The sequence below is a fragment of the Saccostrea cucullata genome, unplaced genomic scaffold (genome assembly GCF_032062105.1).
Source record: "Saccostrea cucullata isolate Sc308-1 unplaced genomic scaffold, CSIRO_AGI_Scuc_v1 ctg326, whole genome shotgun sequence".
NCBI lineage: Eukaryota > Metazoa > Mollusca > Bivalvia > Ostreida > Ostreidae > Saccostrea > Saccostrea cuccullata.
The window spans coordinates 656538-679067 of NW_026930161.1; the positions used below are offsets into that span (position 1 = coordinate 656538).

General features: G+C 32.9%; 1 protein-coding gene across 1 annotated transcript; it reads right to left on the reverse strand.

Moving 5' to 3' along the window:
- Positions 1 to 820: 820 nt before the first annotated feature.
- LOC134283126 (tRNA (32-2'-O)-methyltransferase regulator THADA-like) lies at positions 821 to 22406 on the reverse strand. Its single transcript, XM_062765581.1, has 34 exons — positions 22341 to 22406; positions 21418 to 21568; positions 21000 to 21168; positions 20419 to 20530; positions 20166 to 20329; positions 19850 to 19981; positions 19342 to 19462; positions 18280 to 18857; positions 17704 to 17813; positions 17444 to 17530; positions 16888 to 17077; positions 16442 to 16535; positions 16036 to 16206; positions 15483 to 15647; positions 13254 to 13363; positions 12593 to 12786; positions 12081 to 12262; positions 9878 to 10173; positions 9624 to 9755; positions 9353 to 9457; positions 8983 to 9093; positions 8589 to 8832; positions 8079 to 8316; positions 7641 to 7859; positions 7233 to 7431; positions 6573 to 6979; positions 5706 to 5876; positions 3414 to 3513; positions 3272 to 3304; positions 2888 to 3006; positions 2247 to 2328; positions 2045 to 2162; positions 1320 to 1474; positions 821 to 912 (listed from the first exon to the last, which is right to left on the reverse strand). The coding sequence occupies exons 2-34, from the start codon at positions 21537 to 21539 to the stop codon at positions 853 to 855; spliced, it is 5490 nt and encodes a 1829-aa protein (XP_062621565.1). The 5' UTR covers positions 21540 to 21568; positions 22341 to 22406; the 3' UTR covers positions 821 to 852.
- Positions 22407 to 22530: the final 124 nt, after the last annotated feature.

Consider the following 22530-nt stretch of genomic DNA (forward strand, 5'->3'; position numbering starts at 1 on the left):
TTACCAAAATAATCTAGCTTTTCCTCCATAGGTAATTCACCTAGTACCAGGAATAACATTTCTAGAATACTAGTAGTTCAAATTCAAAATAACAGGAAGACTAATATGTTTAGTTACCAAAACAACAAATACAACAGATAGAAAGGCATTAATTAATGGTCACCTTAAAATATAATACAATGAATCCAAAAAAGTTAAAAATAATACAAAGTCTGATTATTGCCCCATAGAAATACAATGATCAGGGCAGTAAGTTCAATACTCAATCATTCAGTAAATCATATTTACTTGCCTTTACTTGGCAGTATCAATACCCTTCCATCTGACATAATGCTCACACAGATTTAGTGATTAAATATCATAAATGGATAAAAAAGGAGGATAAATTCTTAGCAGAATACAAAATTTCCTCACAAGCTAAATGAGCTTTGACATGACAGTTAACCCTGTCCTCCAGAATTTCACAAATCTGTTTTAAAAAAATTCCCCTTCTCATTACCACCTTGCTTTTTGTTTGTCTTGTTTGCATTCAAGATACATGTACTCAGGAGCAGTGGAGAACATTTTCAAAGCATTTTAAAATGCATTAGTATTGGGAGGGGGATTGAGAAAATTTTCACTACTGTAAAATTATTTCAATTGTAGAGGTCAATATGTGTTGGCATGTAAAATTTTGTTGGTTTGTGGAGATATTTTATTGGTAGCTCATACATATATACAGAAGATACATTTGCATCAAAAGTTATTATCTCTAAACTGAACACCAATCCTTCTGTGGTCCTATTTTAAATGCAACACATAGAATGAAAAAGTTAACAAATCATCAAAGCATGTATTTATTGAACTGTCAATCTAGACAAAACAGAATGAATTATTGAGGAATCTGGTTAGAGTCACTGGTGTCTTCTTATCCTATATAAAAAAAAAAAAATTACTTAGTATCTTAAAAGCAAACATTTGTATAACACGTTCTACATTACATAGATACATGTACATGAAGTTTTTATGAAACTTTGGATCCCACTAAAATTTTATGAAACTTTGGATCCCACTAAAATTTTATGAAAATTTGGATCTCACTAAAATTGTATTAATCCTCAAATGTAATTTTCATGCATATGAATTTTTAGAATTTAACAACAGTGTACCTCAGGCACACTGTATATGGCAATGTTTACAAACTAGTAATTAATTCAACTTCAAGTCGGTAAAAGGGCTTTAAAGCTCATGTTTTTTGTTATATGTACAGTGTTCATAGTCTGGTTATAAATGAAATTTACGATAATTACTTTTAACAAAACTGTAAACAGTGAGCTTACCATTGTTATTTGGTTGTATCTGTCACTCAGTTGAGATATGGCATCAGCACTTAAACAGACTGGTTTTTGCTCCAATATCAGGTGAACCTTAAGTAGTAATTCAACTGTAGTTCTAAAGTTAGCAGGCTCACAGAGGTCACTGATAACTGACGTATCTAAAGAAAAAAAAAATTATGATAAGTCACAATACCATCTAAGTATTTATATACCATTCTTTTTAGAAATGAAAATTAAAGTGTAAATGTAAATCAAGAACATTTGGTGCAATCTTCAGTTTGCACTCTCATATTTTATGTTAATAATACTTAGCAAAGTAATATTAACATTAATTAACACACTAAATGCCATGTCAATGATAAATATACTAACACATGTCTGAATCTTAATAATATATGTAAAAAAAATCTGTATCTTGAATAAGGAAACTGATAATGCAAAAGGTATATAGGCTCAGATCTACAGATTAAATATTTTTGCAATATACACAAAATGAATTATCAAACAAGGGCACTGCAAAAGATCTCACAAAGAACATATCTAAAAATCAAGGCAGCGTTCAACATCTTTCCTGATGCAAATTACATCACTTCCATTTCACACAAAGGACAAACTAACTAACCCACCTACACACACAAACACACAAAGGATTCAAAGATGTTTTTATATCCTTTTCATATCTGATGGGAGGGGATAATAGTTGTCTCTCATAACAAATACAAACATACCTAGTATTTTAAGATGTTCCTGAACAAATTTAAGGTCCTGTATCAAGTCCTGAACTTGGATCTCCTCTGGTGTAAAGGAATGTGTTACATCATTGGTGTTGCTCAATGCCAACATTATCTGAATGAGAAAAATAACATTTCAGTGCCTGAAGTATAAGTAATAGGTAGTTACAAAAAGAGAAATAAATTTCTACACCTATACCTGTAACATTTGGTATAAATGAGCGGAACTGAAGATGGCCTCTGAGAAGAAACTGTTGTCCTCTGCTTCATACAACTGTTTACTAAAATCAGATGGCAAAATAAAGCATTGAATTATAACTGCAGAATCATTTAATTCATGGGGCGTCAATGTTTGTGACCAACGAAAATTTTACTGGTTTGTGGGGACACACATGTAATTTCATGGATGATTCAATGAAACAATATATTGACAAAGTTATTGTTTGTGGGAATGTAAATTCACAGGTAAAAGTGACCCACAAACTTTCTTCTTCAAGGGACAATAATGATTATAGTGATTAAATTTGAATTTTTTTTTTACATTTAAAAAGAATTATCAATCATCACAGTAAATATAACCCTATAATAACTATATACTATAGATTCCAAGCCATGGAGAATATTTGAAATGGTAAGGAAGGATATTTGATAACTCTCTCTCTTTTTTTGTTTTGTCATTTCAGTGGATTAAATTTGATATGTACATTTTTGAGTTATCAAATTTGATATTTCAACAAATACAAAATTGAATAACCATGTGAAAGATTAGGCTTATTTTTCAGGATTCTAAACTTCTTATCTTATTTATGGGCTGGTTTTCCTAAGAGTGCCATACTTTACCTTTTACAAGATTTCAAAAATATCTGCTGAACACTGTTTGGATGATACAGCTTTTGAAAGATCTCTTTTACAACTAATGTTGACCACCAGAAATGCCCACTGAAGTAACTTATCCATTCCTGTAAGTATAAAAATTCTGATAATTTTGAGTGTGATGAATGCAACATTAACATAATATATTTACATGTAATTCAAAGCTGAATTGAATCTACCCTACCAATCTGATCAGGGATGGACTCAATGTGTCCTTCAAATATTTAAAGCTGTATATACATGAATTTAATAAAACTTTTAATGTACAAGTAAGAGTAATTTACACTTTGTGGTTTTCATATCAGAGTAATCCAAATGAGTTTGATTTTGATAAAATTAACTCTAACTTGCCTGTAAGCATGTATTGCACTGCAAAGATCCATACTGCAAAAGATAACAAATTGAATATATTTGAAGTTTTCATAATAGATCTCCATCTGATAGAAAATTTATACAGATCATAATTTATACTAGTAAATCATCTTTACAGTACCTCATTAAATTCCTGAGAGAGTGAGGCGATGAATTTAGTAGCATGTCCCCTGACATCAGGATCGTCATCTTGTACAAGATTCCAGACAAAGAAAAACAACCTTAATGTAAAGAAAAATAAATAATTATCACTTAGCAGCAGCAGAAACAGTCTAAGTGTTCTGTTACAATTTCTTAAGTGATATTTTTTAAGTCCAATTATCCATGGGAAAAAATTAAAGATCTAAATAATTTTGAATAATGCTTGAGAAATGACCCAACCAATTGACAAGATGTACTTTAATTCCACTATAAAGTTTATATATATCCAAAATATTATGATTTCCAAATTAACGGTAACTGTGGCCCTGCATAAAAAAAAATACTGCCTGGTAACATTAACTTTTTCATAAAACATCTTTTTTATACCCCCCTCTTGAAAAGTGGGAGGGTATATAGTAATCTGTATTTCCGTACGTCTGTACATCCGTCCGTCCGTCTGTTACGCTTTGGGGTACCCATCTCTTATCTGCAACTCCTCTTATACTACTGAGTGAAATTTAATGAAACTTTCACAAAATCTTTATTACATATTGCCATTGTGCACCTCCTATTTTACTTTTTTATTCGACACGTATTTTAGGTTTCCCATAGCAAAACATGGACATTGCCATTATATCCTTACCTACGATGCTTCTGGATAACATTTGATAAAGAGTTATTCCTCTTTACACATTACCGTAAAACAATATATAGCAAAACATGGACATTATGGGAGGCGGGGGGTATCATTAAGTGTGCTCATTGCTCACAGTACCTCTAGTTTGTATGTACATGTATAACCAACTAAGGAGTCATCCCCATTCCCAATCAACAAACAATAACCCAACCTATACACAGCAAAAGAACAAAATAAAGTGCCGCGCCACAGCATAATACGCCCGTCAAAAACTTAAAATTTTCTTGAACAGTTTAGGTGCAAGAAAGTCACATCAACCTTGGTTCTAATATTTTGATGATTTTTCCATTCCTTAAAATATTTATCCATCCCCTGTGATGTAGGCATAAATTATAATAAATATTACATCACTGATAGATTTCTGTGCTGGTTGTGTTAGACCTTGTCAAATGCCCATCATATTAAACAATATCAAATTAGTCTTAACAATTTAATCTATACCAAATTAATTTTGAAAAGAAAAGGCTGGCCATCAAATGACATGTTATAAACTGACCAGCAGTTCTTCTGTCTAATCCCCAAAGGGTACAGATAAGACTGCTTGATCAGATAGCCTTCCTACATTGAACTCATTAATTAATCTTAACTGGATGCTTGTCTACTCATTACTACCAAGAGATGAATGGGTCTGCACTATCTACCATACTTTTTTTTTTGAAAACATAAAATACTCAAATATTTTTTTTTTGGTTGAGATTTAATGTCCAACAGGTTTTAATATAATTTATATAGACATGCTGATTCCACCCCACCCAATAAAATTAGTTTTTAAATTAATAATATTACATAATATCAGATTAGTCTATTATGCAAAATCAAATTAGTTTTAATTACTTTTCATCAAATTCATTTTAAAACTTAAGCTAGCCAACAAGAGCTATTTTTAATCAAACAGGCTTACCCATTTGCCCAATACTCAAGGGATACAGATAACACCAATGCCCTGTCAATTAGCTCCTCACACTCAAAACCCATTAATTTCTCTCTAATTTGACATGCAATTTTCTGTTATCAAAATTCTTCTTGACCAGTGCTTGATAATTACACTCATGGGAGAGGTAGAATTTCTCTAACATACATTATATTTGTTATAGATTGCTGTCAAGTATATGCTTAAAAAAATAAGTATTTTCTTGATTTAACACTTTTTTAATAGGGACAGTGCAATACTCTTACATTATTTGGGATGTGTAAATGAATAGTAAAAAGACACATTTTTTTTTAAAAATTCATTTAAATTAAAGGTCACAGTGACCTTGAAATAGGTCGCGACACTTTCTACCTAAGATGCATAAACTGGCCAAGTTTGATGATTGTAAGTCTTATAGTTTTCTAGTTATGGGCCAGAAAGGATTTTTCCATATTTGGCTATAACTTCTTAATTAAAGGTCAGAGCGACCTACTTTTTGTGAGCGACACACCTTCTACCCAAGATGCATCAGATGACAAAGTTTGATAATCCTAGGCCTAGTAGTATTAAAGTTATGAGCCGGAAACGAAAAAGCTAACAGACGGACGGACACAAAGCCTATAACATAATACGTCCCGTCTTAAGACGGGCGTATAAAAACTTACTTTAACAAGGAAGACATGAGTGTATCTCCTTTCTGCTGGAGGCATAATCTTAGTACACTTTTTCCAATAATCGACAGACCGTGACATACAGCCAGCTTACACTGGTCACTACTGCTGCTGATGTGATACATAACATCACAGATTACTAGTATGTCTTCTTCAGCAACCACACTGAAAGTTATAACACTGTCTTAATATTTCAAATAATTTTCATCTTAGGTTACAGAAGGAATGAAATTTACTTTAATTTGTAAGCAACAGTCTGTTTTATTACATGTGCTGATGGACAGTATATTAAAGACAACATACTGTATACTTGGAAATTTTTGCCCTACAAACAGGTAGGCGAATTTAAAACGGGGCAATTTAAAATACACAGTATGATTTCTTCAGCGGAATTGTGATTTGGCAAATTTAAAACAGGGCAAAACTGTTTTCAAGTTTGAAAAAAACACAGGCGAAAACATTCCTATATACAGTAGCTACTTTATGCGTTTCACCCTTGATAACATCTGTCCAAATTTTTACTTGGTAGATCTAGCCCCCCCCCCAAAAAAAAAAAAAAACAAAAAAAAACAAACAAACAAAAAAAGCTAACATTGCTCCCTAATTGCTTGATTTAGAATAATTTTGATGTAATATTCAATGTCAGTATGATTTACTCACGTTCACTTTTTAAAGGAGTATTTTTAAGACTCAGAATGAATGGAAGGAGAGGTTTGCCACAGTTATTTTTACAGTAAAAAAAAAATCTGTGGAAATACCAATTTCATTCAGTGGATAAATTACATTAATTCACAGTTGAAATATAATTCAATTTTATTTTCAAAATAATGAAATGATTTCTTTCTAATAATCTATACATACTTTTCTTTCTCAAAACTTGCATCCAGGTAAACACATCCCAATTCCAAAGCAGCTGATGCCAGAATCCCCCTGTTGTACACTCTGCCTTTGTAAACCTGCCATGCCTCTTTCAAAAGCTGCAGATCTGATTGTCTTATTGTTCTATATCTCATGTACTGTTCAGTCATGCATGAAACCAGAGCACTCACTAAAGGGGGATAACTTCCTGCTAGTATACACTTCAGTTGTTCTTGAAGTAGATCTTGGGACATTTCAGATGTTCTGTCCTCTCTAGCGATGTCAGTTAAATATTCCATCAAGAAAAATTTCACATCTGCATCTATTTTCTGCATAGTGAGCATCTTCAGACAGATAGACTGGCATCCAAGTTGCAATAAACAAGCAATGCAGGCTTTCTGTGTCAGTGGCTTCAGAAAATACAATTAAATAAATCAAGAAATTTGGAAAAGAAAATCAAACACAATTGCAAGAACTTAAAAATAAAACCCACAAGCTAACAGCAAGTGTATAATTCTACAATTTTATAATTCAACATTTATTCCAGTTATTTTTATGGACTATTTTGTACTAACATGAATAAATATTTTTGTGGGATTTGGGGGGTGTAAGATGCATCAAATGAAAAATAAACCTAAATACACGTAAACCATAAGACAATACCATAGATATGTTTTGCTCTTTCCTCTCTGTATCTGAGGAGAATTTTGTCACTGTTTCCAGTAGTTCATCTCTAGTCATCAGTTTTTCTTTGTCTACCAGACAACACAGCATCCTTATATACTGAGCTGACACTATGTCTGGTAACATGATCACAGCACTGGCAGTGTTTAAAAGTGCTCCCATAACATCCTCTGGTATTCTATAATTCAAAATATTATGATTAGAACTGATTCTATATTTCTTAATAGTCAATGACAGTAAATAAACCAGTACTGATTCACCATTTTAAATTCAACTGAGAGATTGTAGGTTTTTTTTTTCTTCAGCAAAAGAGAAAATAATATCTTTATTTATGGCAAAATCATCTAATGTCATTTTTACATGATAAAATATTTTAAATGTAATTACTCTTTGCAACTGTTTATCAACATTTCTATGGATACCAGGGCACCATGGACGAAGTTGCTGTCAGATGCTGGTGAAATTTCTGATATCAACTCTCTGATGGTCTTCAATGTCTTCTTCAGTGGAACCAGCGACACAAAGGCAGCAGAGGAGAGCTGTCTCAGGAAATACACAGGGCTCCTCAGGAGTGTCCTCACCAGGTTCCTCAGAGGGAGGACCTCACTAAAACAGAATACCAGAAATTAGGTCAAACACTGAGAATCTAGTACATGTAAATAACATGTTAACAAAGAAAGCTCAAGGTTAAAATATCAGTGATCCATGTGAATGAAATCATGTAGGTATGGTTACAAATTGTTTACTAAATACAGAATTCTTACATTAAATGTAAAATTTCCACTCTCCATAAACATTAAAGTTTAAATATTTTTTGTTAATTACTTTGATTCATCTTCTTGGTCAAGTCTTCCCATATGTGAAAGAATAGTTAAAACAGGAAAGAGAGAGGGATGTAAGGAATCAATGGCAGATATATCCCTTTGTAGTGCACTCTCCAAACTCTGAAGAAGATAAGGAATTAACTCGGGGTAATGGGCAGATAACTCTGGAAGAGATTTTGTATTACAGGCCTGCATTCCAACAATCTTCTTTTGTCCAAAAAGTCTGGTTATCAAAACACCTGAAAAATAGATATAAAAATTAGAATGTAACATTTTGTATGATGATAACCAGATCAGTACTACCATTGTAATTTATCACAGTTCAGACTTATCTGCAGGCATGCAGCATCAAACATAAGTCTTTTGCTTCACTAAAACTCAATTAATTTATTTTTAAGGAATATTGGCAATAACAATATACTACACATGTCCGTTTGGGCAGCAATTCCTTTATTCTTACAATTTGCATGGCAACAAAAAAGCAAATCAGTAAATAAAAGACAACCCATACTAAATAATCTTGTAGCTGCATTTCTAATTGCCCATGCTGGTGAACCAAATTGCTCAACAACAAGCATCACTGCTTTTTCAATGAACTGCATCAAGGCCTCATGGAGGCTTGAATCTCCATATAAACATTTAAGGATGTTCAATGCATGAACTTGAGGTAGATCATGTCTGTCATCCACGACTCCTTCTAATGGTAACTCTGCCATAATGAATAACTGATCCAGTGCTATCTTCATCAATTCATTCTGTAATAGTTACAATGTCTAATCACTATTTTTTTTCTTCAGAGAATGTATAGTTTTGAAACTGATTAAGAGTATTATGAATATATGTAGGTATCTCAAAGTCCTATGATTTGAATAGTTAATTTAAATTTATATCAAGGCCAAGTTCACCTTTTTGTTTCGGTGTTCACATGAGATAATACACTGAACTACCACTGGCAGACCGGCTGACTTTCTGGTAGTTGATGTGGAGGCAGCTTTTGACTGAAGACTCTCCAATGACTATAACATAAAATGTGTCAAAATACATGTATGGAGAAAATTCAAGATGTACAAGAATAAACTTCAATAATTTTGTTTGTGTCATGTAATTTTTAAAATAGATATTTTCCCAAAAAAAAACCTCTCTTACACATCAAATGACTGGCACTAGTAATTCCAAGGAGTAGAATATTGTATTATAGATAATGCTAGCTGCTCAATTTTCTCTCTTAACCCTTCAAAGGTAGTGTTTAAATTCACAATTAGAGTATATATGTACCTTGAGTAGAATAGACTGTGGAATGCATAATAATTCTTTGTTGTTTGATTCAAACAGAGCTGAACAAAACATTGTGAAAGCTGTTCTGCATCCTTCAATCACACCCTATATGAGAAAACATACATACCAAACCTAAGTGTAAATAATAACAGACAACTTGCTCTCCTTGTATAGAATTCAATAGGATCTACATTGTCATGAAATTTTTAATTAGAAATCTCACTTATAATTTTACTGAACTTATGCTTTATTTTACTTCAAATTTTCTTACTCTGTGCCTGCACTGTGTAAGAACTTTCATAAAGGTATCGCCCACTGATCTGATAACTGTGACTTCCAACTCCATCATTTCAGAATTTTTTATCAAGACTCCTGACAAATGTCCAAGACTGAGACAACTTTCCTGTAAAATAACAGTGATTACAATAAAACGAAAGTACAGTATTGAGTAAATATAATGATTAAGGCTACTTCATGCATTTTAAATGTGACATACTTTTGCATCAAAGAATTAGGGTAAATTACCTTAATATTGACCCAGCACCAGGATAACAAGTACTGGTGTTCTCCGGAGAGAGCCTCGCTTTGACAGTAATCCTCCTCACTGTCTACAATCAAACTCTCTAAAGCCTGGCCTATCTCAGCAAAGGAAGGACAGCCCTCGGACTCCGAGCCTTGGGCCATGATGTTTAGCATTGTTTGGATAATCTGGGTATTTAGTTGAACCAAACGTAGGTAATGCTGTGTGAGACTTTGTAAGTTCCTCTGTTGCAGTGATTCTAAACATTCTGTCAAACATCTTGTAACTGCTGTCACATATCCTGTAAAATAATTGTTACAGCATACAAAATTCAGTAAAGTACCAGTATGAATACACAATAGACATCTGATTTACATAGAACACTAGAAACTCATTTTGTGATTATTCAGTACTTTGGATATATGAATACGTTATATCGCGACTACCAATGAGTACCTCGCAGTTATCTAACTTACTACCGCTCTTTTGCGGGGGAGTGGAGAAAAGTCTAAATTTCTGGGGGCAAATGACATTGTTTACAGTAGTGACAATCGAATGATTCGAACAATTTAATGCCGAAATCACGATGTTTTGCCAGATACTGAACTCCAAATAGTAGATTGTCAAATAAGGAAAGTTAAGAATATTTAATCTGCTTAAAAATGTGACGATCTTCAATGAAAATTTAACAAGAAGAGTCAGCTTAATTAAAATTATCGTTAAAAATGTGACAATTTAGGATTGGCTCATCTCAAAAATATATTAGGCTGGTTCAGTGATTGTTTAGCGAGGTATTCCACGAGGATTTTTTACTTATCTGTCCTTATAAATGCTACAATAATCGATCTTGCATTGTATTCAATAGCACATTGCCCCCACCCAACAGACGATTCCTACCTCCTTCGCGAAAGAGTTCCGCTAAGTTAAGTAATCGCGATATCAAGTATTAATTCATTTTGTTAATGAACACTTCTATCAGAGCATTGCAAACAAGATTTCTAAGAATTACTAATAATCTTCATTATTGACTTTGTAACTCAAAATCCATGGATCCTAGTAGTGAATCAGCGACCAACTTAATTATTCAAAAAAATTTAAATCATGGCTGTACAAAGTGATTGGAGTGGGGCATAATGTTTGTAAAACAAATCCTTCCAATATTACTCAAGAATTCAGAAAATAACTGAATTGTAACTCCTGATGAATACAAGAGGCCCATGGGCCACATCGCTCACCTGAGAAACTTTGGCCATGCTGTTCTTTATCAGATTTCCCCCCTTTGTAATAGCAATTGTGACCAAGCCCTATCCCCAGGGGTAATGATTTCGAAAATTTAGAATCTACACTACCCCAAGATTCACGTACGTTTCAGCTTTTCTGGCCCAATGTTTCTTGAGAAGAAGATTTTCAAAGATTTTTCCATATATATTTCAATGTAAAACTTGGATTCCCCATTATGGCCCGCCCTAGCCCCAGGGGTCATGATTTTGACAATTTAGAATCTACATTATTCCAGGATCCTTCCACATAAGTTTCAGCTTTTCTGGCTCAGTGGTTCTTGAGAAGAAGATTTTTAAAGTTTTTTCCTATATGTTTCAATGTAAAAAGTGGATTCCCTATTGTGGCCCCTCCTTACCCCGGGGGGTCATGATTTGGACAATTTAAAATCTACATTATTCCAGGATCCTTCCACATAAGTTTCAGCTTTTCTGGCCCAGTGGTTCTTGAGAAGAAGATTTTTAGAGTTTTTTTCCCTATATATTTCTATGTAAAACTTGGATTCCCTATTGTGGCCCCGCCCTACTCCTGGGGGTCATGATTTGAACAATTTAGAATATACACTACCCCAAGATGCTTCCACACAAGTTTCAGCTTTTCTGGCCCAGTGGTTCTTGAGAAGGATTTTTTAATGACCCCATCCTATTTTTGTCTTTTCTTGATTATCTCCCCTTGTAAAGGGACTTGGCCCTTGTTTTTAATAATTTAAACTCCCTTTACCCAAGGATGTTTTGTACCAAGTTTGACTAAAATTGGCCCAGTGGTTTTTGAGAAGAAGTCGAAAATGTGAAAAGTTTACAGATGGACGGACAGACAGACGTACAGACTGACGGACGACGGACAAATTGTGATCAGAAAAGCTCACTTGAGCCTTCAGCTCAGGTGAGCTAAAAAAGATACAAAGATATGCTTTCCATGTCTAACTCATACCGTGTATTGGTGATGACTTGGAAGCCTTTACAGGTGCATTCTGGGATTTGTCCAGCATTCCCTGGATTTCCTGTAGCATGTGTTGGAGGAAGACTTGAACTGGATCTCCTGTTGCTGAAGGCAAGTCACGTTTACATTGGCCAGACTGTATGATAAAACACCATCCATTCTCTGTTACACACCTGAAATTAGGCAATAAGATCCATAACTTTCGTTTGGAAATTTTTATATAAAATTATAATTTACTATACCGGTATTTATATTTCAAAGTCAAAAAAAGGTTAATAAACTTATTAATGCCAGCAGCAAAATCTGTATTCATAAAAAGCAAATATTAATATCCATGTACTCTTAATATTCTTTTCATTATTAGAGATGAAGTGTAAGATATCTGAGATTTGAATAATTCCATTTTTAATTCACAGCAACATTATGCACTGATATCGAAATTCAATTTCTCATAAGGAACCCCCCCCCCCCCCCCCAAAAAAAATAATATTAAATAGAGTTACTTTTTGAAGATGAGTTTCAACAATAGAGCCCCACTCTGGCTCTGGTAAGGTTTAGGACTGTTACACAACCGTAGTGCCTCTGTCAACAAATGACATTCCAGCTTGCTCTCTGCACCATCTCCAGAGGGACCCGGACTGCCCTCTAGTGGCCACGTGTAATACTCCAACAACAAACTGCAAGCCAACTCTTGAATCTGTCAAAGAAAGACAACAAATCAACTGAATCCTAATACATATTAAAAAGGATTTGTCAAGAAATGATAATACCGGTACATGTATAGGTTTCAAATTGTTCATTATAGAATAAATATTCCGTAGAAAGACATCAAAAAAGTTTATCAATAATAAGTCTCACAAGAATGATCAATTATTTATTATTCACACCATCTGTATAGAATTTGTACAGCACCATTACAAGGTATACAGTAAAACTTGTTTAGTACGAACACGGATATTGCGAATTCACAGGTATAGCAAAGTCATCTTGGATTCCCAGCTGTATAAATTTAATAAATTTCTTATACGGTTATATCGAATTACCGATATAGCGAAGTAATTTCACAGGTCCCAGTGACTTCGTTATAACCAAGTTTTGCTGTATTAATTTTAAAATTTCTAAATATGTAAAACATTTTATCATTTTTAGAATAAAACAACTTACATCATCAGCTCCATCTAGTAAACACATGACTAGTACAATATTGCTTTGGTAACAGAAGAAATCCCACAATCCTTTCTCCTTTACGTAATGGTTCAGTTTCTTTGTGCTTTCTGTAATGCAAGAAAACATTAATTTTCATCATATGTCTCCAAGAAAACAGTTTTTTTTACTCTCTTAAACACAGAACTGATACTTTGAGTATTGCCTTTGGTAGCAGTATCATTGGTTGTAGTATGTTGAGTTCATCCTATTTAAATCGCTCTCTGACAGATTGGATCTCAAAATCAATTTTAGTTTACCTTTTATTTACGTCATAAGGAGTTCTCAGAATGTTACAAAATCTAATTATTGTAACGATCCCTTCCCCATTTTTCTTGAATCTCATTTTTTTTATCTTGGTATTTTTCTAAAGCACTTTCATGCATACTTTCAATTCATCCATCAATTCTTATAGAATATTGAAATGTCCATTTGAGTTATTTCTTAATTGTTGGTTGACAACTTCTTAAATGTAGCAATGAACTATGCCATTTTTCTTGTGTTTCGATGTGTTGAGTGTCAGACATCGTCTTGTTATTTAATTAAACGCTTTTTGTTGCCTTAATTGTATATACGTAATTATAAAGCTGCACTGTAATTTAGGATTATCTTAAAGTGTATTTTGAATTTTCCCATGATGCATCACGATGATCTATTTTTACTGGAGTCATTTCGGCAGAAGATTTGATTGTAAATTCTTTTAAATTAAATGTTAAACAGTGTTAAATGAGCTTTTAAAGTGTAACTTTATGTTTTATGAATTTATTTAATTTATTTATGCATTGTAATAATTTTACAAACGATGTACGAGAGTGAGATTTCATTACGGGACGATAGTTATATTTGATTGGCTGATTATTATTTACGGGATGGAATTACCGTATTAGTTATGATTGGTTATGAATTATTGCGGGTTTTGTTAATTCTATGAATACTAAGATGCTGATTATCGTTTGCTCTCTCGTTTTCTTTGTGTCCTGGAGAAAGGTCACCAGTTTTTTTCAGTGTACTATTTCAGTATCTAAGTGACTGAAGTACATATTAAATATGTAATGTTAGTTTAGGCTAAATTTATATTACTAGTAATTGTACTAGTTTTTTTTATAATTACAAGTTGAGAACTAGTTATTTTCATCTTCTTTAGCCTAGTTTAGGAGTTAGGAAATATTTCTGCTGCATGCTAGTAATTGAACTAGTAGCCGCAATATTTATTTGTAAATTAATTATAAGTCATTTATAGAGAGCCTTTACGTTTTATTTTGGTTGGGGGAATTTATTCAATTACAATTTACTGGAAATAGTGCCAGTTGCCCAGTTGTATCAGTAGTTGTACTGATTTTGTCTTTTGTCACAAGGGTTAAGACTTGTGAATTTCAAACACTGTTATCTATTTTCGATGTTCATGTATTACTGAATAAAATTATAAAACTTTACAGTGGAGTTTTTGTTCTCAACACAAGGCAGGCGTTCCGAAGCATTACATTATAAAAGCACAAAGAGGACTTCTTTATGCTTTTGCAATTAGAAGATGTATTTAAGAAATAAGGTATCATTTTAAAACATCTATCGGGATGTAAATACGGGTTGGTCACAAGATTAAATTCCATAAAGCCGGAAGGGCTTTATGATGAAATTAATCTCGTACCAACCCATATCTATATTTACATTTTTTTTTGTGACTTATTCATACTCTAAATTTGCCGGATTGTGACTTTTAATGTGTGAAATGCATTATTTTTCAAACCCAACGGCATGTTTAAAATTCACTGAACGTGCGTCAACCCTTTATGACGTCACTGAGAAATTACGTCAAACGTTTATCCGTACGCACATCTATGACCTCTTGACCCCGTACCTGTATTTATACAGTTATAGATACGCATTGCTTTCAGTAGTGTTATATAAAGGAAAACATTTGCAAATGTAAATATATATAAATGTGTACTAAATTCAAAATCAAAAAATGTGATGAGAATATAAAGGACAATAGAAGATCAACAAAAAGTTGAACTTCTCTAACATATATGTTTTTTATAAGATAATGTACATCTTGCATAGATTCTTTGAAATTAAGCTGAATGTGTTTAAAGCAGACTGACAGATCAAGACAACATTACATAAATTGCATTATCAGAAGCCTTGTTATTAAGCTTTAAAAGTTAATATCTAGGTGATTTAAATAAAATGTACCTGGAGTGAATGACTTTCTCTGCTTTGCCTGCTCATTGTATTGGAAGGTTTCATAAAGGATGGAGAGAATCTCCAGACAGGTTTTACGTCTCTGGTAGCAGGAACCGGGCACCAGGTTATCTATACACAAGGTGTGTAGCCATTCCACAAACTGTAGGGACACATCTAGGTAACAAGACATGAGCATTTATTCTGATGGAACCATCAATGTTACCCCTACCTGATTTTTTTCCCCTAGTACTTTAGGTTTTTTTGTTTGCATATTTGTAGGGAAATACAGATTATCTGTATGATTTTGATATTGACTAATTTAGATCGAAATTTTTTCAGACAACATAGAAACAGTCCTTTCCTAAAGTGCCCAAGTTATTTAAATTTTTTACATTAGATAACACTAACCTGGCATTTCTTAAGAAATAAAGGAGAAAATATTCAGTGGATGTAAATGTATAGCACTCACATAAAATCTCTAAGTCCACTGTATTGATGACATCAGATAGTCCTTACCTTGATTCTCTAAATCCCCTGATTTATGATATTAGATTGACCTTACCCAGAGAGTTTAAGTCTTTTGACTTTATGAGGGCCACTGATCCATCTCTCACTCTGATCAGAAGTCTTTTCAGATGAGCTGCCAAGTGTTGCCTAAATGGAGCCGAGTCTATTTTCAAATTGAGTGGAAGAATTTCTCGTAGAAGTTTGTCTTCTGTCTTTGACAATGGCTCTGCATGAAAGAAATATTTTCACAGTGGCATATTTATTAAATGGTCAAAAATTGTAATTGTATTTCTCTTAAATTTATCTACTGTGTCATTTTTATAAGCTGCATGACCAAAAGACCAAGAAAATTATCTGATACCAACATGTTTTTAGGACTAAAAAATGCTTTAAAAATCATAATTGAGATTATAACAAGTGACTCAAGTGTTTCTGAAGAATGCCTCCAAATGAAAATTTACCTGATTTTTTATGGCAAACACACAATAATCCTAAAGCCTCTGATCTGATTTCATCCTGACAAGAGTAAAGTCCCTCTCTTATTAAGTCTTCTCCCTATCAAAATTCAATTGTAATTCATGTTTCCTACAAATATAGAGTCAATACTTACTTATAAAAACATAATATTGTGTGTACATTTCTGCGATGCCTCACTTCACTGGAAAACTACAGAACCTAGAACACTGAGACTCTTGTTGTTCTAGTTTTAACTTACATGAAGAATGAAGAGGAAAGTAGTACTTGATGTTTTAATTCATAATTGTGTATTAAAATTTTACAATTTTTTAATGAAAAATATGAAAAGCAACACTTCATTTTTAAAGCTGATTAACATGCCTATAAAGTGGACATTTTTGTTTCTCTATACAAAAATCTTTGTCATTGTAAGATGATTAGACTAATATACCTGTAAAGTGGACACTTGTGTTGCCCTTATAACCTTTGACACAGATAAATAAGCAAACAGCAGCCATGTTCTTTCAGTTTTTGTGTTTTTCAGCATTTGCTGAAGCTTTGTCTGGATATGAGAGCCTAGGTGCGGTGCTGTCTTTGTGGTAGAAGGAATCCAGTACTGATTGACATTGTTTCTCTGAAGTCTAAAATAAATTCACAAAATTTTGGGGTTTAAGTCATACTCATGTTATTCAACATTAGTTGTTATTCAACATTAGCATCACCTAGCAACATACTAAAACCAATTTCTTTATCAATACTGGTACAGGTACTGTATAAGATGAAAGAAAATCCTACCAGGATGTACCTTTGCAAGAATGCTCAGATAGTTTTTGACATATTGACAGTAATATACACATTACATGTATACTCCAGTATTGCTGAACTTTTGAAGCAAGTGTGACAAGGTAACTGACCAAAATCTGCTTATTTTTCTAGATTTTCTTTGACTGTAGTTTATTACAAATTTATAAATTTACAAATTCCTGAAAGGTTACTGTATAGCCTACATATTTTTGCTCTGAAGACCAGACAGGAGGATGGGCCACCAGGTCCCCTCCCAAACTGCTACCAGCTCCTCTTCTGTTGTCCTCCTCCTGAGATTATCATAAACATTTCTGTAATCTTATTTCATAGTGACATATAAAGTGGAATCACTTAAATTCGTGGGGGCCAGTTTTGTATAACTCACTTAAAAGGATAGGAGGGAAGATAAATGAATGTATCTTATTTCAGTTTCAAGGATAGGAGGAATAAAAAGAAGATTTACCTCAAGTCCGATACAATAGTCCTGTAGACATCAGCAGCAGCTGAAGCCAGGTAGTTTGTGGTCAGACATCTCAGGAGTTCCTCAGGTAAGTCAGGGTATTCCCTCACTATCTGCAAATCAACAAGTAAGTTTAAAAGTAAATTAATCATTATATACAGGCATATTATGTACACCTTAAAATATAACATTATATAATACATGTATAAAGGGAAGACTAAGTAAACTTGCATTATACATCCAAATGTAAGGACTATAATTTCAATCATTTATCTTTCAGGTGCAACTAAATCATTTTTATTAAAATTGTGCATTTTTGAAGAGAGTATTAAACCTAAATGATCTTTTGGGATAAATTTCTAATCACAACTTCTAAAATTGTTTTTATATACAAGTATTGCTCAAACAAAAAATAGCTATCCAGCAAGGCTAATACATTTGTGTCCCCATCTATCCAGAGCTGGATCAAAGAAATTTTTGCCTCAGTCATGTTTTAATGTGAATTTCTAAGAGAATAAAATTATTATTATGCAACCTTAATAATTAAATGAATCAAAAGAATTGTTCAAAAAAACTTACAAACTGAGACCCTAAATAAGGCATCAGGGCTGACATAACTTTATATTGGCCCTTAATATACCAAGGTACACTCTTAAGCTTTAGGAGGATAGAAGAGTAGAATTGATGTGCTTCATCACCATCTTCTGTCTTCTTTTCTTGATGAGCCACTTGCCACACCTCAAACAAACATTTCAGAGAGTCTGCTGCTAGTTCAGAAACATCTTCAACTGGGCTATCCCAATTAAGCCACACAACATCTATAGTCTTCTTATTTAAACAGGAGTCAATGAAATTTTCACTTTCAATCAATTCAGAGGACACTAAATGTAGAAATTTATTGAACCATGTCTGTAGAAGATTAAAGGCATGATATCGTAAAGATATCGGCCCCATGCAGAATTCATGCACCACAGAAAATAATTCCACACAAAATGGCACTGAGTCCTTTGAATGGAACGCTAAACAGCTGTCACTTGCACATGCTAGCATTCCTTTAACCATTGCAATAGCACCAAGTCTTAGCTGTAGCAATGAATGCTCCTCAATCTCTCCTTCTGTCATCAGATCTTCATAGGAAGAAACATGGGATCTGCTACCTGAGAAATAATTCAATACATGTATTAATCATGGGATCTGCTACCTGAAAATTTATCTAAAAATAATTTTTGCTCTACTTACTGTGTTGCATATATTAATACTGTACAGTGGGATAGAAATAACTAACATTATGATAATAATTATTTATTTAATTTTTTTATCTCAACCAGACATTTATTTTGTAAAAGATAGATACATGTATACATATATGTACATGTATATCTCTGCAAAATGATCATCAGCATTTCTAATTTATACTTTACTATACTGGGATATTTTTGCCCAGTGTTTTTGTCCAAGTAAAAAAGGTCAAAATAAATGATGGTGAAAAAAAAATTCTATACAGAGTAACTCACATGTGCATGTAGCTACATTCACTCTCTGTCAGATGATTCAAACATGTCTATATGAATTTTTTTTAGGGAGGATAAAATACCTGTAGTACAAATATAAAATTGAGAAAAGCTTTTAGAAAATACTAACCTTGAAATATGTTACTGAATACAGTCCAAAATGTGCCAACGGACAAGTTATTTGTTGGTGCAGATGCTAAAAATATCCCAATGGCTGTTCCAGACAGCATTTTGACATCAGCTGACAGAGCCTGTAGGAAAAATTAAATTACAGTTAAACGCTGGTATCTCAAATGCCACCATGTAAATACAAGAAATCTGTTAAAATGATTTGTTGGTCACAACTACATTATTATTATTTTGAGTTTCAACCATGAATATCTGGATATTCATTATGTTTTTTAACTGTCTAAACATGTTTGTGACAATGAAATTTGAGTGTATATATGGTAAATTGACAAAAACATGCAATACTGCTCATTTAATAACAAGACTTATGTCTTTAAATATACTTAGTAGTATGCTTAAAAGTTGAAACGTTCTATCTTTACAAAAAGAAGTGGATATGATTTCCAGTAGAGGCTAGTAAATAGATCTTTAACATCCTGGAAAAAAGATCAAAAATCGAAAATAAGTACCTCTGTGTCCAGTAATTGAAATAAATGAAGTAGAATTTGTTTGAGAATTTGCCACATTTCATCCTGATATTCAGTTTTCCATGCTACAATACATGTAGTTGCTGGACAAGATTGAAACAGTTGAAGTATGATCTGAAATAAAGAAAAATGAAGGCAGTGTTTTAGAATTAAGATTTAACAAAAGTAATGTTAGCATATCTACATGCACTAAAAATATGTCAAAACAAGTGCATTTGCCTGATTTTTTAATGAAACAATCCATTGCATAAAGTCAGTGTATTAAGTGTAATATTACAAAGTGATGTCTCAGACTTACTTTGACTAAAGCAGAGACAATGAGGAGGTTCTCCTTGCTAGTACCACTGGTTGTGATTGAATCTCTAGCCTCGCTCATCTCCCGGAGAACCCACGACAGAACACCATTCATATTCTGCTCCGCTGTGGCTCTTATGATGTCACTTTGATCTAGAAGACATGATGCTACAAAAAAGTGAAGAGGGGTATTAATTTCCTTTTTCCTACTTTCATTTAATACCTACTGGGGTATTTATCATGCTTCAATTTCTTACCTGCAGTGAGTTTCTCTACTCTTGGGCGATGCTCTCTAATTACTCCCAAGAAAAATTGATTCAGTTCTTCCTCAATTCTTTTAGAATTGTCTGGTTTTAATGGCAGTAAAAACTAAAATAAGCAAGAGTAATTTATGCTTAAACATCTCAGATAACAAATCACTTGATATATCGTATAGCGGGTTATTTTAGTGGGTTGCTAATTTTGGCTTATTTTGGCGTTTTAATGATAGTCCACTAAATATTTAATCACTAAAATAGTTAGTAATCTTGTTACTGTCCATCTGCAAAGAGCTGAAACCCTGCATCCGCTAAAATAAATTACGCCAAAATTATTGGCATACCTTTGAGCAGGCAATACGCCAAATTTTACACCCGCCAAGAAAACCCGCTATACGGTAAGTACTTCAAAACAATTTGTGTTCATCAGGTGATAAATTCATTCTTATTTGTACCGTAATTCTTCTAGGAGTTAACAGTGAAAAATGCAATGGTCTTTACATACATGTACAGTGCACATGCACACTAATAGATTTCTGATGATGTAACTAATAACTATAGCATGAATATAAAGTATGTACCTTTTCCAATGATCTAGCCAATTTAATGTTCTCAATACAGTGGCAGTATAATCTGATGATAACAGCCACAAAATTCTTCACACAAGAATCATCTGTGTTGGCTCTCAATAAAATATTTCCTTTGTGCACAGCATCCAGGTTGCGTAAAAGTTTATGAACATCATTTGTTCTGTAAAATATGTCATCAATAATATTGTTTTTTAAAGTATCTACAAATCAAATTCTTCTCCTTCTTTTTTATTAAATTTGCATATCATCTTCTGATTGTCACATATGATTATTTACACAAGCCCACGGGAAACGACTCTCCATTGGTCTTTTCTGGCACAATGTACAATTAAATCTGTTGGATTTAGGTCATTTAACATACATTTTATCTCTGAGATTTTCAAATTATCTTTTAAAAAATCTAAGGTACCTGTAGTAAAGCAAATTAACAAAGAGAAGATTGATTTTCTCTTGCTGGTCTTTTGGGAAAAGTTGTAACCAATCTGTTTCTTCAATTAAAGATCTTAAATCTTCTTCCTCCTGGCCAGCCATATTTAAATGAGTTCCAATAAGAGAGGATCCTTAGAAACCAAAAAAGAAACACTATTTATCTGAATATACACAAGAAAGCACAGTTAATCTAGTCTAAACTCTCTTGAAAGATTTTTTTAACATCGTACAAAGTTGTACGGATTTGACAAGTTATAATGGCAGTAAAAACTAAAATAAGCAAAAGTAATGTTAATTTTTATCTCTGATAACAAATCACTTATAAAAGTACTTCAAAACAATATTTGTTAATCTGAAAACAGATACTAAAACAATTCTAAGTAATTCTACATAGGACCAATGCTGAAAAAATGCAATTGTATTCAAATGCATGTTCACTGTATATGCAAATGAAGATTAGAGTTCTGACTACATGCATATTTTACGTGAATATAAAGTATGTACCTGATGAGTTCCAATGGATTAAAAGAGGCAGAAAGAATCCTTTTAGTTTTAAACAAAAAAGAAAATGCAAAATATTTTAGTAATTTTTTCTCTATTTTTTTTAAATTGGCACTTAAATATGCAACTGTAGTTTACACATTAAAAGTATCCCGTGTTATCTGAATTTTTTCCACTAGGCCTATTTTGATATTTGTCGTGGCAGACATGCTTTGAAAACGTCATATCAAAAGCTCGCACTGAAAAAATGTAATCTCCGAGGTAATTCGGAATATCAGTCATGATTGAGCACTTGAAGTGTCGACGAAGTTTAAAGTTCTGCTTCCAACTTAATTTATCAGGACTATCTTTTTCTTTTATTTTACTTGACCCATTTCATTAAACACTTGACGTCAACCTTACCAACTGCTTACGTTCTTGGACTTTCTTATTTCGCGCACATTGTTTGTGTTGTGGTTTTAAGCGGAAATCTCGAAGCCAAAAATAATTTATAAATTTAAACAAAATAACTATTTACAAATAATTTTATTCCAAATATTACGCATCAGTTATCATTGTTTGACTGAATTTCGGTGAAATATTTTTATCTATT